This window comes from Enhydra lutris, unplaced genomic scaffold, assembly GCF_002288905.1.
Source record: "Enhydra lutris kenyoni isolate GAN:26980312 unplaced genomic scaffold, ASM228890v2 scaffoldscaffold20, whole genome shotgun sequence".
In the NCBI taxonomy this organism is placed as follows: domain Eukaryota; kingdom Metazoa; phylum Chordata; class Mammalia; order Carnivora; family Mustelidae; genus Enhydra; species Enhydra lutris.
The window spans coordinates 21,948,428-21,975,722 of record NW_019154104.1 but is presented as its reverse complement, the minus strand read 5'-3'; the positions used below and the strand labels follow the sequence as shown (position 1 = coordinate 21,975,722).

Sequence of the window (27,295 nt, the reverse complement as noted above, 5' to 3'; positions counted from 1 at the left end):
AAGAAGCTAAATCGCTCACCTTTTACCTTTGGAACCCCACCTTGAACGCCGGCTTGGAGTCCAAAAGGAAGCAATTGTCTTAAGTAAACTAGTTGCTGTGTGTCTTTTCTGTTGTGCTTAGCTTACAGTTATAGAGGACCTCAGGATTTCAATTCTTTTGTCCTCGAGCAGCATGAATATACAGGTAAAATATTTCCAAAGTGTCCTGGTAAGTAACACGTGATTGCATCCGTGCCTGTCTAGGTAATGTAGACCGAGCTAGGTTAGCCACACTTGGCAATGAACAAATTTCATAAATTGAATCCATATAGTCTCTACTTTCCCCCAAAACCAAAAGTTGATTCCTAACTTTGCCGCGTTGTCCATGGCCTTTGGTTTGGTGGTACTTGGCTCTGCTACTGTGTATGACGTGACACACTGTCACCAGCTGCCAGCTTCACCCATCAGCCACTTAGTTTCTGACATGCTGTCTATTGTGTAAACTCTCAACAAGCTTATCGCTGAAATTCAGAGTTTGCTGGTCAGTGACCTGAGAGATGCAATGGCAAGCCGTCTTCATTTGTCAACATGTGCTCGTACCTGTGTAGCGCCTGCCCCATAATGTCCTGTGCTGTATTCCAGAGCCGACGTGCCATCTCCCTGCAGTATCAAAGGTACTGCCTGCTTTCCGAGAGAGCCCCAGTGGGAGATTAATGCGGCAGGATCCGGTGGTCCATTTGTCTCCAAACAAACAAGGGCATGTAAGTTAACTGTAAAATAATGAAAATGATAAGATTCCTCGCAACGTACCTTCCGTGCAATGTGAAAATGGCACAGGCGTGCTTTGCTGTTTCTTCCATGTTGTCAAAGAAGCCATTCTGGCGGGAGGTGGGCATTTACTGCTCTGGCCCTGAAATTTCTGTTGCCAGTGGCCCTATGGTTGCTTTGAGATAAACTCAAATTCCTCTGTGGTATGCACCTGCCACCCCCACAGATCTGGATGGAAGGCCACATGATGCATTCACAAGGAGTCCTAAAGTATTGGGAACAGAAAGTGCTAAACATGGGTCTTATTTGCTTTCACAGTGGCAAGCATGGAATATGGTTGAAGCATCCATCCAGGGACAGAGAGCTTCTGACAATTGCCCTTCCTGCTTCTCTTGTCTTGTGTAGCTGCACACATTTTTGTTTTGCCATACTTCTACATAATTCCTGATCACGTACGGGTAGAATGAAGGATCAGAGGTTTTGCTCATGTAAGTTGTGCTCTAGTAAAATGAATATGAAGCTACAGAAACAGAGCACATGCCCGTGGCCAAGCACCCTGCACTAGGCTGTGTGGTGACAGACTTACTGCAGAAATGTGATGTGGTCGTAGTTCTACTTGTAAGTGATAAATTACCCCATTCGTCAGCTTCCCTTCCCTTATTAACACCTTTATATTGGTGACACAGTGAAATAATATTTTGAATAGATTGAGTTAGATTAAATATATTCTTAAAATTAAGTTCACCTGTTTCTTTGACTTTTTTAAATGTGGCTACTATAAAGTTTAAAATTACAATGTAGTTCCTATTACGTTCCTGTAGAAATCTGTTACGTAGTTTATACCCTCAGCACATCTCGTTTTGGACTAACCATTCAAAGTGCTCAGTAGCCATACATGGCGAGGGACCCCCAAATTCCGCAGCATAGATCCAGAGCTAAGGAAGTTCTGCCCCGCAAACATAAGAGTAAAGGAAGGCCTCGTAACACAAGTGGTGGTGTGGCAAACAAACTGGAGTGCACCTGTGAAGTAGCAGGTTGATTGGTTCTTGTTTAAGAAGGGATTGTTCATTTGAAGTGAAATTTTTGCGTCCTCCTCCTGCTCCTTCCCCTCGCCTGTGAAGAGCGTGTCCCTTCCTCAGGCAACACATGCACACACGTGCATGTAGTTCCTTCTGTCCCCTTTTCACTCAATCTCTACCAGGTATCTGGACGTGCCGTCTCCTACCTAATTTAAAATAATACTTTATTCAAATACCTTTTGAAGTCTTATTTCTTGGATAAACTGTAGAATGTTCTAGGCAACCAAGCAAGCTACCGTGTGGAAAGGGTTCTGTACACCTTTTGATTGAGATAATTCCCATACCGTAATATTCACCCATCTGAAGTATGCAACTCAGTGGGTTTTCGTATATTCACAGAGTTGTGCACCCATCACCGCGATCCCGTTCCCTCCAAGCCCTTGACCACCCTCATCCACTTTCTGTCTCTGTGGACGTGCCTGTTCTGGACATTTCCTATGAGTGGAATCAGACAATATGTGGCCTTTTGTGAGTGGCTTCCTGCACTCAGCACAACACTCTCAAGGCTCCTCTGTGTTACGGCATGTGTTTGTACTTCATTTCTTTCTGTGACTGAGTAATATCCCATTGAATGGATATACCACGTTTTTAAATCAGGTGGCAGACATTGGGGTTGTTTCTGCGTTTTGGCTGTGATGAATAATGCAGTTGTAAATACTCATTTAGGTTTTTCATGAACACGTTTTCAGCTCTCTTCAGTAGATACTGAGAATGGGATAGTAATTGTTTTCCCACAGCAGCTGTCCCATTTTACATTCCCACCAACAGTGCCAACCATCATTCCTCTCTGCTTTTTTGGTTAGAACATCCTAGTGTGTGAAGTGTTGTCTCCCTGTGGGGTTTTACACCTCTCTAGAGAGTGGAGATCGCGAGCATCTTTTTGTGTTTGTTGGCTATGCGATACTATCTTTGGAGAAATGTCTATTCAAATCCTTTGCCCATTTTTTAATTGGATTTCTTGAAGCACAAAAGTTTTTAGTTTTGATGAAATCCAGTTTATTGTTTCTTTTTATCTTTTGTGTTTTTGGTGTCGTATCCAAGAAGCCATTGCATAAATAGGTCATGAAGACGTATACGTACGTTTCCTTCTAAGAGTCTGATGGTTTTGGCTCCTACATTTAGGCCTTTGATCTTTTTGAGTTTATTTTTCTGTGTGGTAAGGATCCAGCTTCATTCTTTTCTTTAGCATGCAGATATCCGGTTGTTCTCGCACCATGATTTCCCCCCATTGAATTGTCCTGGCATCTCTGCATAAATTTTCCCTCTAAGCACTCCTTGGAAAGACAGTGGTGTTCTAAAGAGCCACCAGTTGGGGAAGGAGAAGGAGATCTCTTTAGGGATAAGTCTTATATTCTGCCTTGTTTCCACTCCTAGTGGTAGGACTTTTGGAATCCAGCACACTTTCTGATTAAGGTGATCTCAATACTATTGATATTTTAGCCCAAGTGAATGAAAAATGGATTCTTTTTTTTTTTTTTTTTTTGTCAGAGAGAGGGAGAGAGAGCAAGCACAGGCAGACAGAATGGCAGGCAGAGACAGAGGGAGAAGCAGGCTCCCTGCCAAGCAAGGAGCCCGATGTGGGACTCGATCCCAGGACGCCGGGACCATGACCTGAGCCGAAGGCAGCTGCTTAACCAACTGAGCCACCCAGGCGTCCCGAAAAATGGATTCTTAAAAAAACCTGTCTCTAGCGTTCTTTGCCACAAATGCTGCAAATGGGTTTGTCCAGGCACGTCCTTTCTTTGGCTTGTTGTCATTGGAATTTTTGTGCCTTGAGAACCCCATAACCAGGCATGGGCCAGGAGGTGCTTCTCCCTCGCGTTCTAGCACTTAAGTCAGTCTCGCTTCCCTTGCAGTCCGATAGCCACTACTCAAGCCACTCCAGCAGCAATACCCTCTCCAGCAACGCATCGAGCGCCCACAGTGACGAGAAGTGGTATGACGGGGACCGCACCGAATCGGAACTCAACAGCTACAACTATCTGCAGGGCACCTCTGCCGACAGCGGCATCGACACCACCTCCTACGGCCCCAGCCACGGCAGCACGGCCTCCCTGGGGGCCGCCACGTCGTCCCCTCGCTCGGGGCCAGGCAAGGAGAAGGTGGCCCCCCTGTGGCACAGTTCCAGCGAAGTGATCTCCCTGGCAGATCGGACTTTAGAGACAGAGAGCCTCGGCATGGAGCGGAAGGCAGAGTCCTCCCTGAGCCTGGATATCCACAGCAAGAGCCAGGCCGGCTCAAACCCGCTGACCAGGGAGAACAGCACTTTCAGCATAAACGATGCCGCGTCCCACACAAGGTAATGCTGTCCCCCGCTGCCTCGGCCGCTGCGCCCAGCCCGGTCCTGAGTCCGGCGGCTAGCCTCATCCCGCCTTCCTGCACCACCAGTGTCCAAAGAAGGGGGTTCTGAGGCAGTGACGCCCTTTTTACGTTTGCCTTGTATCTGCCACCCGACACTTGATTCCTACCATCCCAACACATTATCTTTCACTGCAAATAGAAAATAGAAAAGTTCGCAGATTTAGTCTTCATGAAGTTGTGTTTGATGTTATAAAAGACTTTCTTCTGTATCAGAATCAGAGAAGAATTTTAGAATTCTGGCTGTCAGGTAGTAATAGAGAATGAAACAGTCTTTTAAAGACACTAAAAGAGAATCTTGAGCATATTTTTAAAAAGAAAGGGGTCCTTCTAGACTAACGTGGCTTTATTTATGACTCTGAACACATCCTCCACACTGCCTCTCCGTCACAGAACATCACTCAGCCTGTGTTCGCATGATAATTCTTTTTCAGGAAGTGCCTCCTGACAGTGATGTGTTGATTGGGGGCAGGGGGGTGTCCGGTAGAAAAGTGTGACTAAAATTAGACATCAAATCTACCTTTCTGAATAAAAAAAGTACACATTCTCCAATCTCTGATAGGCAAAATAAATGCCATTTTCCATTTCCTCTTTTGGATTTGAGCGTAAAATCCAAAGTATGGCAGGATTCTTCCGTTTCAAGGAGGAAATATTCCACCACGATGTTTTTGGGCCTATTAATGTCTGTGGTGGTTTCTCCTTTTGCCTTTTGTTGTTGTCAGTCATTGATCAGTTTGCCTGACAGCACCTAACCTTGCTGTCCACTGGGCTTCCTTTATCATTACGCCCTGAAGAAAAGTAGCAGAGTAACTGAATTTAGTTTTTCTTTTTTGATGGGAATCTAGGCACATAAATCGTCAGTAAACCCCAGATAATCTAGATGACAGAGGATGCCCTCTGTGTAATGTGGATTTGTTTAATGTGGTTGGGGAAATACTCAGTTCTCTTGTTGTGTCTGTACCGTTACTGATGAAGTTCTTTTTTTTTTTTTAAAGATTTTATTTATTTATTTGACAGAGAGAGATCGCAGGTAGACAGAGAGAGGAGGAAGCAGGCTCCCTGCAGAGCAGAGAGCCAGATGCAGGGCATGATCCCAGGACCCTGGGATCATGACCTGAGCCGAAGGCAGAGGCTTTAACCCACTGAGCCACCCAGGTGCCCCTGCTGTAATGTAGACCTAGGGTCACGTGATGGAGAACTATGGCAATTTGAGGCCACACCTTCTCCTCGACTAATCCTGTGCCCTAACTCAGACTGTTTTTCAGTTCCGAATAGTTTCTGTGTGGCTTCTAGGTTTAGCTCTACTCCTGTCTTTTTGGTGTTCAGTTGTTTTGAAAGGAGTTATCTTTTTAAGAATGATATTCAGGGACACCTGGGCGGCTAAATCAGTTAAGTGTCTGCTTTTGGCTTGGGTCATGATCTCAGGGTCCTGGAATGGAGCCCCACATTGGGGTCCCTGCTCAGTGGGGAGTCTGCTTCTTCCTCTTCCTCTGCCTCTTCCTGACTTGTATGCATGTGCCCACGTGTGCTCTCTCTCTCTCTCTCTCTCTCTCTCACTTTCTCAAATAAAATCTTTGAAAAATGATATTCCATTTGGGGATATATATGTCTGGTCTAATTTGGTGGCAGAAGAAAGTCAAGTTATGGAGGTCTTATCTGGAATAGCATCCCCGTGGAGTAAGGTTGACAGGCTGGGCCTCTGAAGCCAAAGCCCAAGATGTTAGCTGTGCCATCTAACACATGCCGGGGGCTACAGAGTTCCCCCCGTGAAAAGTAGGGTTTGTATAATCTGGGCTTGCATTATCTGAATGTGCTGACGGGGGCTGCCTAAAGGCCTCAAAGGATTATCTAAATTTTCTGCTTCAAACTGACCATGCAGAGATCATTGAAATCATCATTTGGAAATAACTCTTCTGTCAAAAGTCAAACTTCGTAGAGAAGAATGTGGCCTTTCAGGGAGGGTGGAGGGCTTCCCACCTGCTGACAGGTTGAGTCACAGTCATTGCTAGACTCTGGTAAGCAGGGATGTTTTGTGCCTTCAGTCTGTTGATCTTGGCAGAGTGAGCTGGATAATCAGAGCTTCTGCAAACTTCCTTCTCTGAAGGAAAGAGGGACTTAGCCACCAAATGCACGGTGCTGGAGAAACCAAAATCACTGCAAATTAGAGTGTGCGTGTCCTCAGAAGACAGGAATAGCAATTAATGTGGAGATCTCTTGACAATGCAGAAAAGAGCTCGTACCTGGGACTTGGTGACAAAATCTAAATTACAGTGATTAAGTTCCACCACGTGTTTCTGGCTGGGCTGTGTTCCTACCCCTCTGTCCTCCAGTCTCACTGCAGATGATCGTGCAGGTTTTTTGTGCCCCCCCCCCCCGGAGAACTGCATTAATGTAAGTTGATAATTAACAGGCTTGTTCTATTTGCATATCATTAAGAGAAACCACACACACTGATAACTTTCTACAGTTCAGTCTATTCATGGCTCTGAAGTGTTGCTCCCTAGAATATACATGTGTTTTCTATGAAGTTTGGAAATTTAGGGAGAGATTTTTTGTTTTTTGCAATGGCTATTTCACTTTGAGGTCTTAAACCATTCCAAAAATAAAATAAAATGGTTTATGGTGACCATAAGAGAGATGAAGACCTTTCCAGTTTTAAAACACTCTTACCAGGGTAACTGGGGGTGGCTCAGTCGGTTAAGCATCCAACTGTTGATCTCAGCTCAGGTCTTGATCTTAGCATCGTGGGTTCAAGCCCCACGTTGGGGCTCCACGACCAGCATGGAGCCTGCTTTAAAAAAAATAAAAATAAATAAAAGTAAAAGACTCTTACCAGCTGGGCTCTTCTTTTTCTTAGAGTTCTGGCCTGGGCGGTAGGCAGTGCTGGTTTGTGTGGTGACCAAAGACCCCTTTGTTAGCATATGGTGCTCTTGTCCCGCATAACCAGTGAAATTACTGCCGTCAGAACCAGATTCAGGAGCACATGTTATAAAGCTGAAAACTCCTTTCGTAGGTACAAATCCACATTTCTTCTGTAACGTCCTGACCTGTTCAGGGGTCCAGGCTTCCACAACCCCCCTCATGTGCCAACCATTCTGCCATATCCTCCTGATGCCTGTAGCCCCTCGGAGCTCGGCAGCCAAGGCTTTCCCACGCATGCGTGACATCCTTTCCCCCTGATGTCCAGCACTAGACTGTCCCACCCACTGTCCATCCTGAGCACCTGTCCGTACCGTGTGCCACCATGAGCGTAGTTGGGAGTGCTCAGGACGTCGCAGTCCTCAGATAGGAACAACTTGTTCCTTAAAGTTCCCACCTTTTTGAATGCTGTGAAATGTGTAAGCCTGACGATTCACAGACGTGTACCCCTAGGCCAAATAATACGTTATATGTTAATAAAAAAAGTTCCCACCTTTTGCCTGATGACTCCTCAGGCCCTCCACCAATAATCCAGTTCAAAACTAACATAAATCCTCCACTCCCGACTATGACTGTATCTCAAAGCTTGTTGTAGAGAAGTGTCCGTATTCGCACAGAGGTGTGCTGCTTTTATGAATAGGTATATGGAGAAGAGTAGACAAAAGTCCCGGGACAGCGTGAACGTTGAGTGAAGTCATCTCTATGTAAGGTTTGTTTCATCTGCAAAATACAGCTGGGGAGAACTTTTTAATAGTGTCCATGCGAGTATCAGTCACTATCTGGATGTCAGTTGGTCAGTGTCTGACATTCACTAAAAGGGCTGATTTCAGTCCAGGAAAAATGCCTGCCCCTGGTCATCAGTACAGTTCAATTTCATGACTGTGCTTTTTCTGGCTGACTTAATAAGTTCACTAGTCATGCCAGGAAAGCTGTAGGTTTCTTTAGAGTAGAGGTAAAGAAGGACTTCTTCGATTGAGTTCACATAGAACAGCAGGATGTGCCTCGGCCTCCTGGAGCTCCCTGGACTGTCCGTGTGCCGCTGAGTCTGCGTTAGAGCCGGCGTGTCTGCCTTTCATTCTCTGCCCTCTTTGGCATAGAAATATGCCTTCTTTGTTTAGAAATTATTCTGCTGTCTTTATTCTGCGAACGTTTCTCTCTCAAATCTCTCCTGCCTGGAATTTTTTTTTTTTTATTGCGAACAATGAATTGTCTCTCATCTGTGCTTTTTTCTTAAGATGAGAATATTATTTTTCTGTTATGAGCTAATTCAGAATTTGAATGTGAAGCCTCTGAAATGATAAACCGAGAACTTATCTTCAACATGTAGTTGGCTCTGCTTGTCTTATGTTGGTTGGGTCATTTTCATTGGTCATTTCTTCTTTGGTCTGACACACTGTGGACATTCCAGATTATTGTATTTTGCTTTTACCTATAGCAGAACTTGCACAGATTTGTGCTAAGCTGTTGTGCCCCATTTCTTTCAGTTTATGGGAGTAGGTGATTATTTTATCCAGAATACAGTACTGTCCAGTTAACCTCAAAGACTAAGAAACAGAACCACTGTGGTTGAAATTTCAAGAGAACATTGAGAAAATGAGACCTCTCTCAAGCCACCGACATCAGATGGCTTGATGGGGCACTCACCGCCACAAGGTTTATTACCGCTCTGATCTGCGATGCAGCTAATTCACTCATCCAGTCAATATGGACAGCCCCAGTTCTCCCAATGCCATTAAATCATCAGACCAAAAGGAATTTGGAAGGAACTGAGTCCATCCCTTGTCCTATTAAAACCATCCTACCAGGATCAGAACTTGCCCAGCTGCCTCAAATGTGGGGAGAGGGAAGATGATCCCAAGCAGAGAGAGGCCGTGTCCTCTCTGAGCAATTCCTGTGCTTATCGTGTCCTCTCCTTCTTCAAAACTTCGTCCTGTGTCTACCTACCTGAAATTCCTCTCACTGCAGCTTAAATGCACAATTAAGAGAGACTAAATGGTTTCTCTGAGCTGAGTTTTTCCTAAACATTAAGATTTTTGAAGGCTAAGATTATAAAAATTGTAGATATCAATAAGAAACCATATGCAAAATATACAAAATATACATACGTATATATATACGTATATATAATGTGTGTGTGTGTGTGTATATATGTGTTTATACACACACACACATCTCTTTTTTTTTTTTTTAAGAAATATTTTTAAAGAAATTTTAGAACAGTTCTCCACCCCCAGGCAAGTTGAGAGGGGAATGGAGGGAAAGTAGGTTTGCATCTGAGATGGTGGTACAGGTCTCATTCTGCCACTCAACAGCCCTCTAGCCGGTCAGGGCATTTCACCACGTGGTTCGCTTATCTGGGATCGAATAACACCTGGCCTACTTAACAAAATGGTTGTTTTTCTATGTCTGTGAGAATAAGAAAAGGTTATCAAGTGTATTGCAAACTGTAAATTTTCTTTTGAGGTTGCTTTTTGGCAACCAAAATGCTTTTGGCATTTCCTTTTTAAGCTCTCCATCACCTGCCTTAATGAGGTTTATCTTGCTCCTTTTCCTTCAACAAACATGGATCTCCCACAGGTCCTATAATTGTCTTTTATGTGTCTCATTCTACAATTACATTTTTGCTTCTCAAGCTCCCTGCTTTTTCTTTTGCCTTTTTAGATGCCAAACCTGAACGTGACATTCTTTTCAGCTGTGCTTAAAAAATGATAATATTTGTAGTTCTCTTATTAGCTCCCTCCTATCTAGCTCAGCATTGCAGACTTGTTCAGCTTGTGGTCCACTGTGACCCCTGAAGCCCCTTCTACTGTGTATGCCTAGCCACCCACTTCCCTACGCTTTATATATCAGTGTGCCCTTGGACTTACTAAATATCTTGTGTTGTTTGTTTTTTAATTTGAATTCTAGTTAGTTAACCTACAGGGCAATATTGGCTTCACAGAATTCAGTGCTCATCAAATAAGTATCTCACGTTCTAGATGAATAGTTTTCTTTACCATAATTATTTGGACATCCCCTTTGCCAGCTTAATCATTCCTATTTCTTTTCCTCGATCCTTTAGAATGAGGCTTCTCAAGCCCTCCTAAATTCTGGAGCCCAGTCTTGGACAGAATCAGCTAGTGTTGAACACAGTGGAATCAGGAGTTCTCCTTAAACATATCCTCCACATTATCTGTCACCCAGAGGCTTAAGTATTTGTTATTTGTACAAGTAATCACAGGAAACCCGATCCCCTCCCCTTGATGTTTGGCCAGCATTCAGCCTTCATGCAGACTTTGTCGTAGCCATTACACTGGTGACTAATTGCTGGTCTCCCCGTCCTGAAAATATCCGTAGCACACCCAGCCTGTCTAAACTCTGTCCCTCTGTGTCATGCCTGGAGGGCAGATGACTCCCAAGTGTTTCCTTCTGGCAGCTTTTGGCAGCGCGAGAGCAAGCATAGCCAGTGTGTCCCACAGGAGGTGGTGGCCTCGGTGACAGTGCAGACGTGCGGGACGGCTCCCCAGGCCATCAGAGCTCTGGTATTTGGGCTTTTGTCTCCTGACACTCAGGCTGCTCCATCCTCCGTGAGTTATCCCTTTGCAAGGTCCTCAAGTAGAAGTAGCCCCTCCTCCATGACGCGGTACATGTCGTGACTCTCAGATAGGTCGTCCAGCATCTTCTCCTAGGAGGTTTGACCATGGCTGGGAAGGTGAAATTACCAGCTCGTGGGGCACTGGGTTCATGGTTTCACTGGACTGAGACAAGAAGTTGGGATGGACTGCCCCACATGTCCAGTTACCCCGTGGCCTCCTTTCTTTTTGTGTGAGGTAGTGCATGTGTCCATGCAGCTCTCGTCCTTTTCCAAAATTCATGTCCTGGAATGACCAGACAAATGAAATCTGGTCCATTTTGAGGAAAGGGGAAATGCCCTATAGTTTGTATGAGAAGTAAAGCTGGTGGCCCCTTCGTGTGGCATCCAGGAGCCCCCGACCGGATGGCTCAGTTTGGCCATACTCACAGTTAATCTCACTTCTGATACAGTGAGAAAAGTCACGGGTGTTGTGTCTGTCACGTCCTAACATATCGATTGCTGTTCTCTTTCTGTTCCGTCTTGCTCGCTCATTACCTTCCTCCACAACTCCTGTGGAGAGATCTAATTTGCCCAGGGTACCACCGGATTGCAGCGTATTGAATTAACATGAAATCTGCAGGATGGTGAAACAATGCAGCCACACAGTTCCCCCTGTCCAAGGGAGCTGATGGCGTCGTTGTAGTTGTTTTGTAATTAAAGCTGCCTCAGAGATGCTCAGGGCCAGCAGGGTGGGCAGCTTCAAGGAGCCCCGCCACCGGCAGGGCCCAGGAACGGGGCTGCAAAGCGAAGAGGAGCCCACCCATTTTAGAGTGGGGGGAGGTGAGAGGCTAACACAGTAGTTCGTAAACCTCTAGGGACATGGGAATCTTTGGGGATTCCTCCAGATTCCTGGGGCTCTCGAAGATCTGACATAAGCCAAGGAATCTTCATTTACATCAGTTCCTGCAGGTGGCCACAGTCATGGCTGGAGGAACACTGCTCCAGGGGCTTCAGCGTTTCACCTTTTTTTTTTTCTTTTTTAGATTTTTATTTATTTGAGAGAGGGAGAGAAAGTGTGTGCAGGGGGGTGGGGCAGAGGGAGAAGCAGTCTCCCTGATGAGCAAGGAGCCCGATGCGGGACTCGAGCCCGGACCCTGGGATCATGACCTGAGCGGACGGCAGATGCTTAACCAACTGAGCTACCCAGGCGCCCCGCGGCTTCACTTTCTTGATGTTGACGATAAGATGTTGGATTTTGATGATGTCATAACAGTCTGAATAAGTCAAGTGATTTGAGCAGTTCTCAATCAGTGTGCTCACTTAGGGGGAGATTCCACAAGAATCCATACTCTAGGCATCAGCCCACCTCTTATCAAATTAAAATATCTGGGATTGGAGCCCAAGAATGTGTGTTTTGAAAGCTCCCAGGTGATCTTCATGTGCCTACTTGGAATTAGAGGCCAAGTGTACCAGAGTCTCACCTTGCTTCATGCTGTGAGTGGTATACATTAAAGAAGGAAGCACTGCCGATGAATTATTCATTTGTTTTTACTTTTGCTTTTGTTCCCAAATCTAATCAGTTGTTAAGTAGGGCTGTCTTGATTATAACCATTAGTGAATAAAAGTGCGCTGTAATTTCACACCTGAGAGCTAGTGCCAGCTATCAAGTTCACAGATAAAACCTGATAATCGGGGTCTATGGTCTTACTTAAGCAATCATCCTTTTAAGACTATGCTTAGAAGCATAATCTGTAGATTTAATTATTTCTTGCAATAAAAATAAAGCAACACCTAGTTTTGAATACAGCCTGAGTAAAACACATTGTCTTCACACTAACTCTCTCTTACGTTTAAAATGAATAGCTGATTATTTGACCATTCCTCTCATCACATATTGAATGCCTACTATGGCCGGCGACTGTGGTAGGCATGGAGAGTACAGCAGCGAAGGAGAAAAAGATCACCCCTTGTGGGGCTTCCATTTAAGTGGGGGAGACAGACTATCAACAAGATAAGAAAGTTAAATAGATAGTGAGTCCATACGTGCTGAAGAGAAACCCTTTGTCCAACAACTATTTCATCTGGAGTCCACTATATTCTGGCATTGTTAGACACACAAAAATGTCTGCCTTCAAAGAGTTTATAATCTGGTACAAAAACTTACTGAATGCTTCCCAGGAAAATGGTACTAATTAAATTCATACAGGAAGCAAAGAGCTCCAAAAACTGTATATGCTGTATATATTGTTCTCTCTTTGATGTCTCTAAGCCTTTCCTATAATTTCCCTTTTCACAGAGGCCAGACATTACGGCTGAAACCAGCATAGCTATTTTTTAAAACATGGGAGAAATGATTTAAAAATTAATGGACTATGCAATTTACATTTTATTCCCATGACAAATTATTTCTATTTTGACCACACGTTTAGTCTTTCAAAGCCCCAGGGTTCTGAATCCCCGTGCTATCATATCAAGATACTTGCTGAGAAATGGAAACTACGGGAGTTTCAAAGGCTTGTCTGGTGCAGTGGTTTTCAGGTTGTGAGTTAAGGACCACGGCATTGGCTGGGAACGAGTCAGAGCGCAGATTCCCATGTGTCTGCCAAGGCACCCAATCAGAATCTCTGGGGTCTGTCCTTCAACATAAAACATGCCCTGACATGCTCCAGCACTAGTAATTCACGAACACTTGCTTTTACCTCTGGGTGCTAATCGAGGCAGGTAAGGCCAGTCCCTGATTATCCAAGATGAAGATGTACAGGTTAGACACTGATGTACTATTTTTGACTTGATGGGAATCTGCTTCAGACCGTAACCATGGATGAGTGGAGACACCCCCACATCTGTGTTATAAGTGCGTATGAGGGAGGTATCATGGGGGGGGGCAAGTCTACAAGCCAGAGATAAGCTCTTGTCCCTAAAGAAGCAATAAACCACCACAACCCTGTCATATTGTGGCAAATGACTGCAAAGGCTACGCCCACTCTTAGGGCCTAGGAAGCTCCTGCTGGTGCTTCCCGAGTTACTGCATGTTGCTCTGTCTCTGGAGGACACAGTCTGAGCTTGTCTGCCTCTGTCTTTATGTCCTTCCCGATTCCTTTTTCCTTCTGGTTCATCTTTCCACTTTTAGTCTGTTTTCCACAACAGAGTCTTACTATTATTTTGTTCTTATTGATTTAATGTATGGCATTTATGGAAGAGTTCTGTATCCGTTTTCTTCCTTTTAAAGGCAAACAAATGGGATATTTTTTATCAAGAGGTGAAAACTAAATGAGATTACATGGCCTTTAAATTTATGCTGCCCTTTGAGGTCTTGAGAGAGATGTTTTTTTCTTTCCCTTCCACTCTAGCTACAAGTCTCTGGGAAAAAGAAAACTGTTAGAGCAATCAGAATATGGCTAGTCGTTTCTTTTTATCATATTTTTTGTGAAGTTTGAGCCTGGTCCCTCCTCCTTAATTATAAAAATAAAGATGTTTATGTTTGTTCTGTGGCAATAAGGCCCATTTAGTGTGGCGAACTTTGCAGATCCCCTTTGTTCCGTGCCCTGTTCCCTCTAGTCCATGGCAAAGCCTCGTGGACTGATAAGGCCTTCTCCTTTCAGGTCATCTACTTCTGATTTATTTTTGTGGGTGTGTTCTCATTGAAGTGTGACACGTGTAGAGAAAGAGGTTCAGGTCATATTGTCCATTGGCGTGAATTTTCACGGAACGAACATATCTCGTGTAATCTCTACCCAAATCAAGCACTGGAACAGAGCCAACATCCAGACACGTCCTCCTCTCACTTGTCTTCCCTGGTCATTCCCACCTCCTCGCCCAGGTAAACACAGTCTTGAATCCTAAAATCACACACACATTTTGCCTATTTTTGGCTTTATGTAAGTGGAATCGCGCCATATGTTTTACTCCATGTCTGGTGTCTCTAAGTCAGCAGTACGTCGGTGGGTGTCACCACGTGTCTTAGGTAGCATCAGCTTAGCTGCGCGGCTGCGTCAAATTTACCTTGTGAGAACATGGAACAGCTCGCGTGTCCCTTCTGCTGTGGAGCGTTTGGAGTGTTTCCAGTTTGGGGACATTACAAATTCTTGCACATGTCCTTTGGTACACCTGTGTGTGCATCCGGCAGGCACAGACCTAGGAGTGGGGCTGCTGTGTCCTTCGATACACACACGTTCAGCTTCAGCAGAGAATGTGAGCCGCTTCGTCTCAAGACGGTGGCACACATCAGTCGTGTCGGAGAGCTTGGGCCGCTTCACATCGTTCTAGCACGTCATGTTGGAAGTCTTTTTAATTTTAGCCTTTCTTTTGGGCGTGTAACTGGTTTTTCTGTTGGCTTCAGTTTGCGGTTTCCTGATAACTGACAATGTTAAGCATTAATGTTTATTTGTTAATTGTTTAGATATCCTTGTTTGTGAAATTCCTTTTCAGATCTTTGCTCATTTTTCCTATTGGGTTGTCTATCATGTTGAGTTTCAGAAGTTCTGTATTCTGGATTGGAGCCCACCGTTGGGTGTATGTTTTACACATATTCTGCTTCTCTTTCTTTGGAGGACTAGAAGTCCTTACTTTCAGCGGGGTTCAATCCTTTCCTTTATGATCCTATGAAAGAAACCTCTGCCTCTGTCGCAAAGATGTTCTTCGTGGCATGGTCCAGAATCTTTAGATCCACACTTAAATATGCGAGCCAGTGGGAATGGATTTTTAGGTGAGGTTGCAGGTGGGGATCAACACTGACTTTCTTCTGTGCGTGTTCTCTCAGCACCACTAAGATTGGGTGGTTTTGATTTTTTGTTGTTGTTGTTCATTCCCTTAGTTTTTTTTTTAATAAAAAATGTTTTTATTTTAGACTAGTTTTTGATTGGCAGAAATGTTACAAAGACGGTGCAGAGAGTTCCCGTGTACCCTCCCACCCATGGTCTGGGGTACACGCGTCATAGCTAATGCGTTATTATTAAGTCCGTGCTTTATTCAGATCAGGACCATTGGTTTCTGACAAAGCGCTGCTGGCAAATGCTGTGAGACCACGTCCTTGTGGCTGAACCTTCGGTGACAAGTGTGCTGCGGTAGGAGCCCACATCTCTGGTCTCCGCCGACAGTGGAGAACTCAGCAGGGCTCACGTGGTGTGGACGCAGGTCCTGGGAGATCCTGGGAAGGGACGTGTGGAAATTCTGCCATCGAAGAGCCTCCAGCGTTGTAGACCCCCTGAACTCTCAGGTCTGGCCTTAGAAATCCCGAGTTTTAGTACGTGATGAGTAGCCTTCTCCTTGGGTCCTGAAGACTTTAGTTTTGTAATCTTGAACCAAAGTTTAAAATCCACAGATGATGACTTGTTTTCTGTTTTTATATTTAGTCAACATGCTGTACATCACATCCCCAGGACTCCCACATGGACATTTGTACCTTTTGACCCTCTTCCCTCAGTTTCCCCCATCCTCCATCCCCACCTGTGGCCACCACCAGTCTGTTCTCTGGATCTTTGAACTTGGGTTTTTTTAGATGGCACACATAAGTAGATGACATAGTATTTGTCTGACTTATTTCAATTAGCATAATGTCCTCAACGTCCATTTATATTGTTCCAAATGGCCGAATTTCCTTCTTTTTATGGCTGTATAGTATTTCATTGTATATGTATACCACTCTTTCTTTATCCATTCGTCCATCAGCGGACACTTAGGTTATTTCCATAGCTTGGGTCTTGTAAATAATACTACGATGAACATGGGATTGTAGATACTTTCAAGTTAGTATTTTCACTTTCTCTAGGTAAAACCCAGATGTGGAATTTCTAGATCATATGGTAGTTCTATTTTTAATTTTTTGAGGAACATTTTACTGTTTTCCATAGTGGCTGCACCAAATTACATCCCCACCAACAGTGCACAAGGGATCCCTTTTCTCCACATTCTTGTCAATACCTGTTATTTCTTGTCTTTTTGATAACAGCCATTCTAACAGGTGTGAGTGATATTTAATTGTGATTTAGATTTGCATTTCCCAGATAATTAGTGAGGTTGAGCATCTTTTCATGTACCTGTTAGCCATCTGTATGTCTTCTTTGGAAAAATGTTTATTGAGATTCCTTTGCCCATTTTTTAAAAAAAAATTTATTTTTTATTAACATATAATGTATTATTTGCCCCAGGGGTACAGGTCTGTGAATCGTCAGGCTTACACACTTCACAGCACTCACGATAGCACATACCCTCCCCAATGTCCATAACCCCACCGCCCTCTCCCACCCCCCTCCCCCCAGCAACCCTCAGTTTGTTTTATGAGATTGAGTCTCTTATTGTCTCCCTCCTGATCCCATCTTGTTTCATTTATTCCTTTCCTACCCACCCAAACCCCCCAACGTTGCCTCTCAACTTCCTCATATCAGGGAGATCATATGCTAATTGTCTTATTTCACTCAGCATAATACCCTCTCGTTCCATCCACGTGATCGCAAATGGCAAGATTTCATTTCTTTTGATAGCTGCATAGTATTACATTGTATATATATACCACATCTTCTTTATCCATTCATCTGTTGATCGACATCCTTTGCCCGTTTTTTAATCAGATTTTTTCTCTTGAGTTATATGAGTTCTTTATATATTCTGGGTATTGTGCCCTTATCAGATATATGATTTGCAAGTATTTTCTCCTTCACTAGGTTGCCTTTTCATTTTCTTGATGGTTACCTTTGCTGTACAGCTTTTTAATATGACATAGTCCCACATGTTTATTTTTGCATTTGTTACCTTTGCTTTTGGTGTCAAATTCAGAAACATCATTGCCAAGATCGATGTCAAGGATATTACCCTATGATTTCCTCTAGGAGTTTTATGGTTTCAGGACTTACAGTCAAGTCTTTAATCCATTTTGAGTTGATTTTTGTACATGGTGTAGGAGAGTGGCCATTTTCACTCCACTGAACAGCTTTTAAGAGTCCCTCTTACTGCCGGATGCCATGGGGAAGGAGACATCAGTGTCCCTCTTTGGCCTTGGATGTGGGTGTTGGAGAACTGTATGCTGATCCAGCTTGGACCTGGGGAGCATCACCATGACCCCTATTTCTGAGGAAGGCAAGGCAGACAGCCACTGAGATGGCCAGACCTTTTATTGCCATTTCTCCTGTTCCTTGCCTGTCCTAGACCCCCTAACAAACTCCGGTGTGCCAGCATGTTTCAAAGCATCCCTGATAGCCTCAACTGTTTTTACCTTTTAACTTAGAGTGCAGACTAAGCCCCGGTGACTGTGTTTCATTTTTACAGCAGACATTTAAATTGTAGCAAGAAAACAAGAAAGACTAGCCAGCCAGCCCCATTAATATTTGATGATACAGTCATTGTTCTTTAACGTGGCCATAACCCCTGTCCTGAATGACACTTTGATAGCTGCCGTGTGGACCCCGGAATGCACACATGCACACTGGGGTCCTTTTGTCTTTGTCACGCTTCTCTTCAGTACCATGAGCTCTCGACACTCTGCCAGCCCAGTGGTCTTCACCAGTGCCAGAAGTTCCCCAAAAGAAGAGCTCCATCCTGCCACCTCGCAGCTCGCACCTTCCTTCCCCTCCTCCTCCTCCTCCTCCTCTTCATCTGGCCCTAGGACCTTCTACCCTCGCCAGGGCGCGACCAGCAAGTACCTGATTGGGTGGAAGAAACCCGAAGGAACCATAAACTCTGTGGGATTTATGGACACAAGAAAGTAAGAATTCTTTCGCTTCTCTTACTGGGTGGTTTGCTTTTAACAGGACGGAGAACAGAAAAGGTTGAGGCAATTTCCTACCATAGAGGCGGCCAGCTGGGGTTTGGTCAAGAGATTTTTTTTTCTCCTCCTAAGTAAAACTTAAATTATTTCTCTGCTTCATTCCTTAAATAAGTTATGTGGCAAATCATTGATTTGAGAATCTTAGATGTCATAGGAAGGAGTCTGTCTGGAGAACAAACTGCAGAATAATTGACCTGGCACGAAGGTGACATTCTCCCTTTGGTGATGTTAATCACAGCCTTCCCATGGGGTTTTTAACTCAGGGCTCAGCAGAGGGAATGTTAGAGAGGGACTGCCCTGAATATAAAGAACTTTTTGACAAAGTAGTACAGGAGTAAAAAAAGTTCTAAATGAGTCATTCGATCATGTTGTTTGAGTTTGTACAGAAGTAACATTTGGGATTTGTAGCCCGTGGTCTTACTAGTAAGTCGTGCTAACTCTGGCTTAGTGGGGCTAATGGTTTCCTGTAGAAGAGCAGTTTGTGCACAAGATTCTTATTTTGTGCTTCCAGTTGGTTGTGTTTCTTTCACAAGCACTTACCTGAGCAGCTTGTCCTTAGCTCTCCTTTAATATGTCCCACCTGACTCACCGCCTCAGGGTCCATCGTGGCCTTACGTCACCCTGCTTGGTTTCTCCCATCTCTTCCTTTCAAGGCGCCATCAGAGTGACGGCAACGAGATGGCCCACACCAGGCTGCGCGCCTCAACCAGGGACCTCCGGGCGTCCCCCAAGCCAGCCTCCAAGTCCACCATCGAGGAGGACCTCAAGAAACTCATCGACCTGGAAAGCCCAACTCCTGAATCCCAGAAGAACTTTAAGGTATAGGACAGAGCTCGGGGCGCATGGCTGTTAGGGTGGGTGGCCAGAAGGGACGGGGCTGCTCACCACGGTGGCCCCTCCAGGAGGTGTCGGCTCCCGGCTCCTGCCCTCATGCACTCTGCCCTAAAATGAGCTTATGGCGTTCTCCAAGCGTTTCATCCCCGCTGCCACGGCTTTCAGTCTGGGTTTATATTTACCTGTCCCTGCCACCCTTTATCTTCCTTAGTGCACCCCACTCCCCGTGCACAAGCCACGCTCTTTCACAGACATTAACTCAGATGGCAGTGCTTCTGAGAACTTGGCAGAGCACCTGTGGCTCCCTCATCACACAGAGTTTTCTGTAAATGCCTTAGAGCCTTCTGTCCAAAGGGTCCGTCCTCCCACAAGTAGCTCCCAGTTCACATCCTTCCCCCTGTGCCCCACCACTGCCCTCTGACAGGCAGGTCTACTGTCTGTGCACCACGTAGCATTCAGTCACTCAGAGAGACGGCCTGATTTACACCCACTCTCTTCACCTCCTCATCCTCCAGAAGCCACCTCTGCAGCCCAGCAAACTAGGTCTACATACTTACCTTCAGAACTTTCTAAACTCTCTTTACTTTGCAAAAACCTCTTCACTTCCCTTGCAGAATTCTAGGCTAGAAATTCTCTAAAGCCAGCCTCCCTCCCCATCACGTCCTGAGTGCCACTGTTTGTGGGTCAGTGGCCAGACCTTGGCACAACCACGTGGAAGAATTTGTTCTGCTCACCTTAGCTTGGAGGAGCCCTGAAGCCTACTTGGGGGTCTTTCTTGTCCTCAGAAGTGTACCATCTCCTCCTCCCAGGACTTGGAGCTGGGCCTTTGTTGAGTGGGGCCCAGAGCTCTGAGCACAAGGCATTTCTGTGTGCAGTGTGTTGTGTAGTCCCAGGAGGAGGGGATCTACCCCCAGGAAGGTCAGCACAGCAAACTTGGACATGTTCTGTTGTCCAGCTGCTTAGTTGAGTGAGTGGTAGTCTGTTTGAAGTGACTAGAGAATATAATTTAAGAGGAACTCTGATAGTTGATTGGAAAGATAAGCTGAAGTATTTCCTTAACCACTTGCTGTCTTCAAACCAGGAGCAGAGGGTTGAGCAGGATGAGCTATGTGGCCTTGTCCATTCTCACTCAGGCTTCTCATCACAAGAGTGTGTGTGTGCATGCACCTTTCTCAAGATAGGTCAGACATATCCTCTAAACTGAAAAATCAGCATTTACAGAAATTAAGTGTACTCCAAAGGCCATTCTGGCATTGTGCTGTAAAATAAAGATTTATTAACATAAACATTAACATCATAAATCATTTTAAAGACTTGGTCATTCTTGATTTCTGTAATTTCTGTTTTATAAGCCAGCACTTCACCATTCTGACTCATCACGCAGGGTACAAATGGTTTCCTTAGCAACCTCGCAAAAGACAGTGCTTGAAACTTTTTTATCCGTCAGAACCCAAAGAAGTGTATTAAAATGTTTAAGTACCAGTTTCAAAATAAAATTTTTTTCAGATTTTTTCCTTTGAGGTTAGAGGAAAATAAAACTTGCCCTGAAAGGAATCTTTCCTCCAATTCTCGGTTTCACATTTTTGGAAAGGGGCAAACTTAGAGCTTTGATTCTTTTGATTTACTCATGCAGTAGAAATAATTGAAAGCAAATGTCTCTTTTGCCTTCATTCCTGTTCTTGGCTTTTATTTCCAAAATGAATTATTTTAACATTCCTGAAACAGGGGTGCACCTTCTTTATGTCCTGACTGCATTACCGATAGACCCTCTGCAAAGAAGGCTCTCTGCAGGCTACTCTCTTACTGGGAAGGGCTGGAAGTAAGGCTCTTCTTTCTCCAGTGTCCTCCTTTTTGGTTTGGTTTCAGATGACTTTAGCTAAGTATCTCTGTGTATCTTCTGAAATTCTCCATTGGGGTGCCCATGGCTCTGCTGTGTCAGAAAGGCCAGCATGCCCTTGAGAGGTCTTCCAGGCCAGGCCTGGCTCAAGGCCCCAGGCCACTGCATCAGGTGTCAGGGTCCTGGCAGGGGCCAGCTTCGGGCTATGAGACTTGGAACGCACTCGGACCACACTGGCTTTCTTAGAGAGCAGGTGCTACCTGGGAGTGAGCGTTAATATCAAATGAGAGGGTTAATACAGGGTGATTTGCCAGCAATGTGTGATATCTGCTGTGGGACGTGGTGAGCTGTGGCTCAGAGGTAGGTGGCCACAGGGCCTAAGCACCTGCCACGGAGCTCCTGTCTCAAGGAAAATGGCAGACTGCTGACCTTCTAAGAAACCTCACTGGCAGGCAGAGAGAGATCACTTTACCTTCCCTGAGGGCTGCGCCCAGCAGCAGGTGAACAGACACAGTGCAAACCCATGGTCCCGCTTTGCAGCCAGAGCTGCGAGGCACAGACCAGAGGTGGCGGCTGCGGGCAGCTCCAGGGCTCGGGGAGTGCTGGCGCTTGCTTACGGCGGGTGCTGGTGACCAGCTCATGAAGCCAGGAGGCCTGGGAAGAGTGCGGGAACAGGAGCTGACCTGGAGCAAGAGGCCCCTCCTCTAGGCCGTGTTCCTCGGCTTTGAAATAGATTGGTGGTGCCGGATGGTTTTAAAGTTTGGGAAACCCCCCCCTTTTTAAATAAAATAAAACATGGAAGTCTAATATGGAGAAGTAAGAAAGTGGAGTTCCTCTGATGGGAAGGGTGGGTGTCATGGGCGCCTGGGTCCCACTTGAACGTCTCTGCTCCCCAAGCAGTGATGCTGTGAGGAACCGGTAGGATCCCCAGGACAGTCTACAAAGCCCCCTGGCCTGATGTGCTCTCAGAGCCCTTGAGAGTCAGTGTTGACTCATGGTGGTTCTTTCCCAGGGTTGGCAGCACTGGGCACTGCTCAGCAAGCACCCCAGGAGGCAGGCCCAGGGCGCTCTCAGAACCAGATCGGTGTGCACGCGCCTTCAAGACTGGAGGGGAACAGGGATGGGGTGAGGGACCACCCCGACATGTTGGGACAAGACGACTTTTTAATGGGCACGAAGCATCAAGGCAGATTGCCCACTTCCATCTCCTGCCCTGCCTCCCTTCCCTGAGAGATGTTAGAACTTCTAAGCAAGCATGCCGCTCCAAGGATCTCCTCAAGGTGGCAGTTCTCTGCCCTGAAGTTTGTTAATATTTCCCAAAGAGGCTGAAACTAGAATTAGGGGAAAACCACCTTCCCGTATAACCATCAGGGCAGGGATATTTCCTTTTCTAAAGGAAATCCCTTTGCTGAACCCAGAGGCGCTAAAACAGATTGGGAGCAGTGTTTGAATGGAGAAATCTGGGGCCTGGCCTGGTAGGCAAGAGTTGTACGTGACAGTCCTAGAAGCTTGCCGATGGGAGAGAGAGGATCTGGCTATATTTTTTAAAATCATAATCAGCAGGCCATTTCACCTCTGTCATGCCCCCTCTTCTCGGTGAGGGGAAAAGGAAGACCACCATTTCCATACCCAGTTCCTGCATTTACAGACTCACAGAGCCCTTATCTCAGCAGCTTCGCTTTCTAGGCAAGCGTTTATGTACCTTGCACTTAACTCATCATGAATTTTTAGAAGTGGGCATAATTTTTACACCGTTGGCTACACCTGGGGCTCATTGACAATGTGTTTGACTAATTATTTGTTCATATTTATGTGGCAGCTGTGCACATCACTTCCTAGGGAGCTTTGACTTGATTAACCCTTGGTTTGATGAACAGAAGCATGTTAGACCCTGAGTGTCAGCTCTATTCCCGGCATCCTTAGTGGAGACACAGTTGTCGTCCTCTCTCTGCCCCTTCCCATTGTCACAGAACGTCCCGCAGAGGCCTTCTACCGGCTGTGACTCAGCCCTCCTACTCACATCTTCACCTGTCCTCTACATCGTTCTCCCTTTCAAGGTGAACACTCGTCTAGGAAGGACTGAATAAATACAACTTTATTGCTAACCAACCAGATACTCTGCTGGCTCTGAGGCTGGATATTTAAATACTGTTAATGTGTCTCTTGTTTCTCAAGTAATGGGATTCTCAGAAGCTTGCTTTTTGCAAAAGGATCTCAACTAAATGTCAAATCTGGTGACAAAAGCAAAGGACAAGAGAGAACAGCTATCTAGAACTTCTGCCATTTATATAGAACTGTATCAATATATAGATGGCTTCTCTATTTTAGTGGGTAGAAATCCATCCTAAAAAACATTCTGTCAAACTGATTCAGTAGACTCTTAGCAGCTGCTGTTTATCAAGAGGCACCTCCTACTAGAGCTGCTCTCTGTCATGAGGACTTAGGCCATCATGTAAATCCTTGTCTGCCCACTGCTCTCAGTTCCAGGCGCTCTCCTCGCCCCAGTCGCCTTTTCCTGCCACACCCACGGCAAGACGGGCCCTGCACCGCACACTGTCCGATGAGAGCATCTACAGCGGCCAGAGGGAACACTTCTTTGCCTCCAGGGCATCGCTTCTAGACCAAGCCCTGCCCAATGACGTCCTCTTCAGCAGCACGTACCCTTCCCTGCCCAAGTCTCTCCCGCTGCGGAGGCCTTCTTACACCTTGGGGATGAAGTCACTGCATGGTGAGTGGTTTTGGGTGCTCAGATTCCTGGCTTGCCAACCTTGGTCAGCCGCGCCTATAATCCCAGACCTCAGGGTACGCACGCTCCGCCTCCCCAGAGTCATCTGGGATGCCTGTTCGGGGTTTTTTTTATTGAAGTGTAACTAATTATGACATTATGTTAGTTTCAGCTGTACAACACAATGATTCGATGGTTGTTTATATTGTGAAATGGCCGCCTTGGTGAGTCTAGTTAGTATCCATCACCTTGCATAGTTGCAGAGTGTTTTCTTCCTTGTGATGGGAACTTCTAAGATGCATTCTTAGCAAACTCCACATAATATAATAATGCCACACATGACTTTGTGTGTGACTTGTCTTTCTCTAATTTATTTCAATCAGCATATGCCCTCAGGGGCCATCCATGTTGTTGCAAATGAGATGATTTCATTTTTTAAGGCTAAGTAATATTCCTGTGTGTGTGTGTGTGTGTGTGTGTGTGTGTGTGTGTGTGTGTTTCATCCATCCGTGGACACTTAGGTTGTCTCCTTATCTTGGCTATTATAAATAATGGTGCAGTGAACTTGGGGCTATATATATTTTTTTTTCAAGCTAGTGTTTCATTTTCTTCACATAAATACCCAAAGTGGAATTTCTGGATCATATGGTAGCTCTATTTTTGAAGAACCTCCGTAATGTTTTGCACAGTGGCTGCACCACTTTACATTCCCATTAACAGTGCACAAGGGCTCCTTTTTCTCCACACCCTTGCCAACACTTGTATCTTCCCTTAACAAGTGTGAAGTGGTATGGAGTGTTATGCCTCCATCAGAAAGGAGGAATACCCAACTTTTGTAGCAACATGGACGGGACTGGAAGAGATTATGGTGAGTGAAATAAGTCAAGCAGAAAGAGTCAATTATCATATGGTTTCACTTATTTGGGGAGCATAACAAATAACATGGAGGACATAGGGAGATGGAGAGGAGAAGGGAGTTGAGGGAAATTGGAAGGGGAGGTGAACCATGAGAGACTATGGACTCTGAAAAACAACCTGAGGGTTTTAAAGGGGCGGGGGGTGGGAGATTGGGGGAGCCAGGTGGTGGGTATTATGGAGGACACATATTGCATGGAGCACTGGGTGTGGTGCAAATACAATGAGTTCTGTTACACTGAAAAGAAATTAAAAAAAAAAAAAAACAAGTGTGAAGTGGTATCTTGTTGTGGTTTTGGATTTGCATTTCCCTTATCATTAATGATGTTGAGCATCTGTTCACTTAACTGTTGGGCATCTCTATTTTGTCTTCATAAAGATATCTATTCAGAGTCTCCTATTTTCCCATCCAAGTACTAACCAGGCCCGACCCTGCTTAGCTTCCGAGATCAGACGAGATCGGGCGCGTTCAGGGTGGTATGGCCGTAGACAGAGTCTCCTATTTTCTAATCGGTTTGTTTTTTGGCTATTGAGTTATAGGAATTCTTTATACATTATGAATATTACCCCCTTATCAGATCTGATTTGCAAGTATTTTCTCCCAGGCCATAGGTTGCCTTTTCATTTTGTTAATGGTTTTCTTTGCTGTGCAGAAATTTTTTAGTGTGCATGTGGTCTATTTATTTTTACCTAACAAAGGTAACCTTTGCTTTTGGTGTCAAGTCCAAAAAGTCATCATCATCAAAACTGATGTCAGGGAGCTTACTGCCTGTGTTTTCTTCTGGAAGTCTGGCTTTAGGTCTTACAGTTAAGTCATTTATCCATAATGAGTTAACTTTTGTGGTTTGGTGTAAGACAGTGCTCTGGTTTCATTCTTTTGCATGTGGCTATCCCATTTTCCCCACACTGTTTATTAAAGACCATCCTTTCCCAATTGTATATTCTTGGCTCCTTTGTCATAAATTAATTGACCACATATGCATATGTTTATTTCTGGGCTTCTGTTCTGTTCCATTGATGTGTTTGTTTTGATGTTAATACCATACTGTTTTGATTACTATAGCTTTGTAATATAGTTTGAAATCAGGAACGTGAATACCTCCAGCTTTGTTTTTTTCCAAGATAGCTTTGGCTATTCAGAGTCTTTTGTAATTACATAAGTTTAGGATTGCTTGTTCTACTTCTGAGAAGAATGGCGTTAAAATTTTGGTAGGGATTGCCCTGAATCTGTAGATTACTTTGGGTAGTAGCATGGACATTTTAATTATATTCTTTTATGAGCATGGAGTATCTTTCCACTTATTTGTTTCTTCAGTTTTCTTTTATCAGTATCTAATGTAAGTTTACAGTATGCAGGTCTTTTACCTCCTTGGCTAAAGTTATTCCTAGGTATTCTATTCCTTTTGTTTACAGTTGTGAGTGGGATTGTTAATTTCTCTTATATTTTGTTATTAGTGTATAGAAATGCAGCAGACTTATGTGAATTGATTTGGTATCCTACAACTTTACTGAACTCCTTTGTTAATTCTTAGAGTTTCTGGTAGAGTCTTTAGGGTTGTCTAATATCATACCACATGCAAATAGTGAGTTTTACATCATATTTGGATGCCTTTTATTTCTTGTCTAATGCCCCGACTAGGACTTCTGATATTTTGTTGAATATATGTGGTAAGAGTGTGCATCCTTGTCTTGTTCCTGGCCTTAGAGGGAAGGCTTTCAGCTTTCATCATGGAGTATGTCAGCCGTGGCCTTTATTATGTTAAAGTACATCCCCTCTATACCTACTTTTTGTGATTTTTTTAAAATCATAAATGGATGTTGATTTTTGTCAAATGCTTTTTCTGCATCTACAGAGATGATTATATGATTTTTATCCTTCATTTCATCAATGTGGTATATATATCACATTGATTTGTGGATGTTGAACCATCCCTTCCATCCCTGAGACAAATTCCACTTGATCATAGTATAAGGAGGTACTCTTAATATATTGTAAATTCAATCTACTAATATTTTCTTGAGGATTTTGCATCTATGTTCATCAAGGGTATTGGCCTGTGATTTTTTTTTTAAAGATTTTATTTATTTATTTGTCAGAGAGAGAGAGGGAGAGAGAACGAACACAGGCAGACAGAGTGTGGCAGGCAGAGGCAGAGGGAGAAGCAGGCTCCCCACAGAACAAGGAGCCCGATGCGGGACTCGATCCCAGGACGCTGGGATCATGACCTGAGCCGAAGGCAGCGACTTAACCAACTGAGCCACCCAGGCATCCCAAGGCCTGTGATTTTTTTTTTTTTTCTTGTGGTGTCCCTGTCTAGTTTTGGTATCTGGGTGGGTAATGCTAGCCTCATAAAATGAGTTTGGCAGTGTTCCTTTCGCTGCTTCTTTTTTGGGGGAAGAGTTTTAAAAGGGTTAATTCTTCTTTGAATGTTCAGTAGAATTCATCAGCAAAGTCCTCTGTTTCTGGGTTTTTGTTTGAATCAGTACTCAACAGACCTTCCAACTATCTCCTTACTAGTAATCAGTCTGTTCAGATTTTCAGTTCCTTCATGATTCAGTCTTAGTGACT

General features: G+C 44.6%; 1 protein-coding gene across 1 annotated transcript in view; it reads left to right on the top strand.

Annotated features, from left to right (window-relative positions):
* LOC111148589 (signal induced proliferation associated 1 like 1) overlaps nt 1–27,295 on the top strand; it is a 369,183-nt gene that overhangs the window by 327,099 nt on the left and 14,789 nt on the right. The window contains exons 16-21 of the mRNA XM_022505280.1: nt 122–184; nt 622–740; nt 3,683–4,125; nt 18,110–18,352; nt 19,069–19,234; nt 23,568–23,814. Coding sequence (XP_022360988.1) covers nt 122–184; nt 622–740; nt 3,683–4,125; nt 18,110–18,352; nt 19,069–19,234; nt 23,568–23,814 — 1,281 coding nt within the window. The remainder of the gene's footprint in view (nt 1–121; nt 185–621; nt 741–3,682; nt 4,126–18,109; nt 18,353–19,068; nt 19,235–23,567; nt 23,815–27,295) is intronic.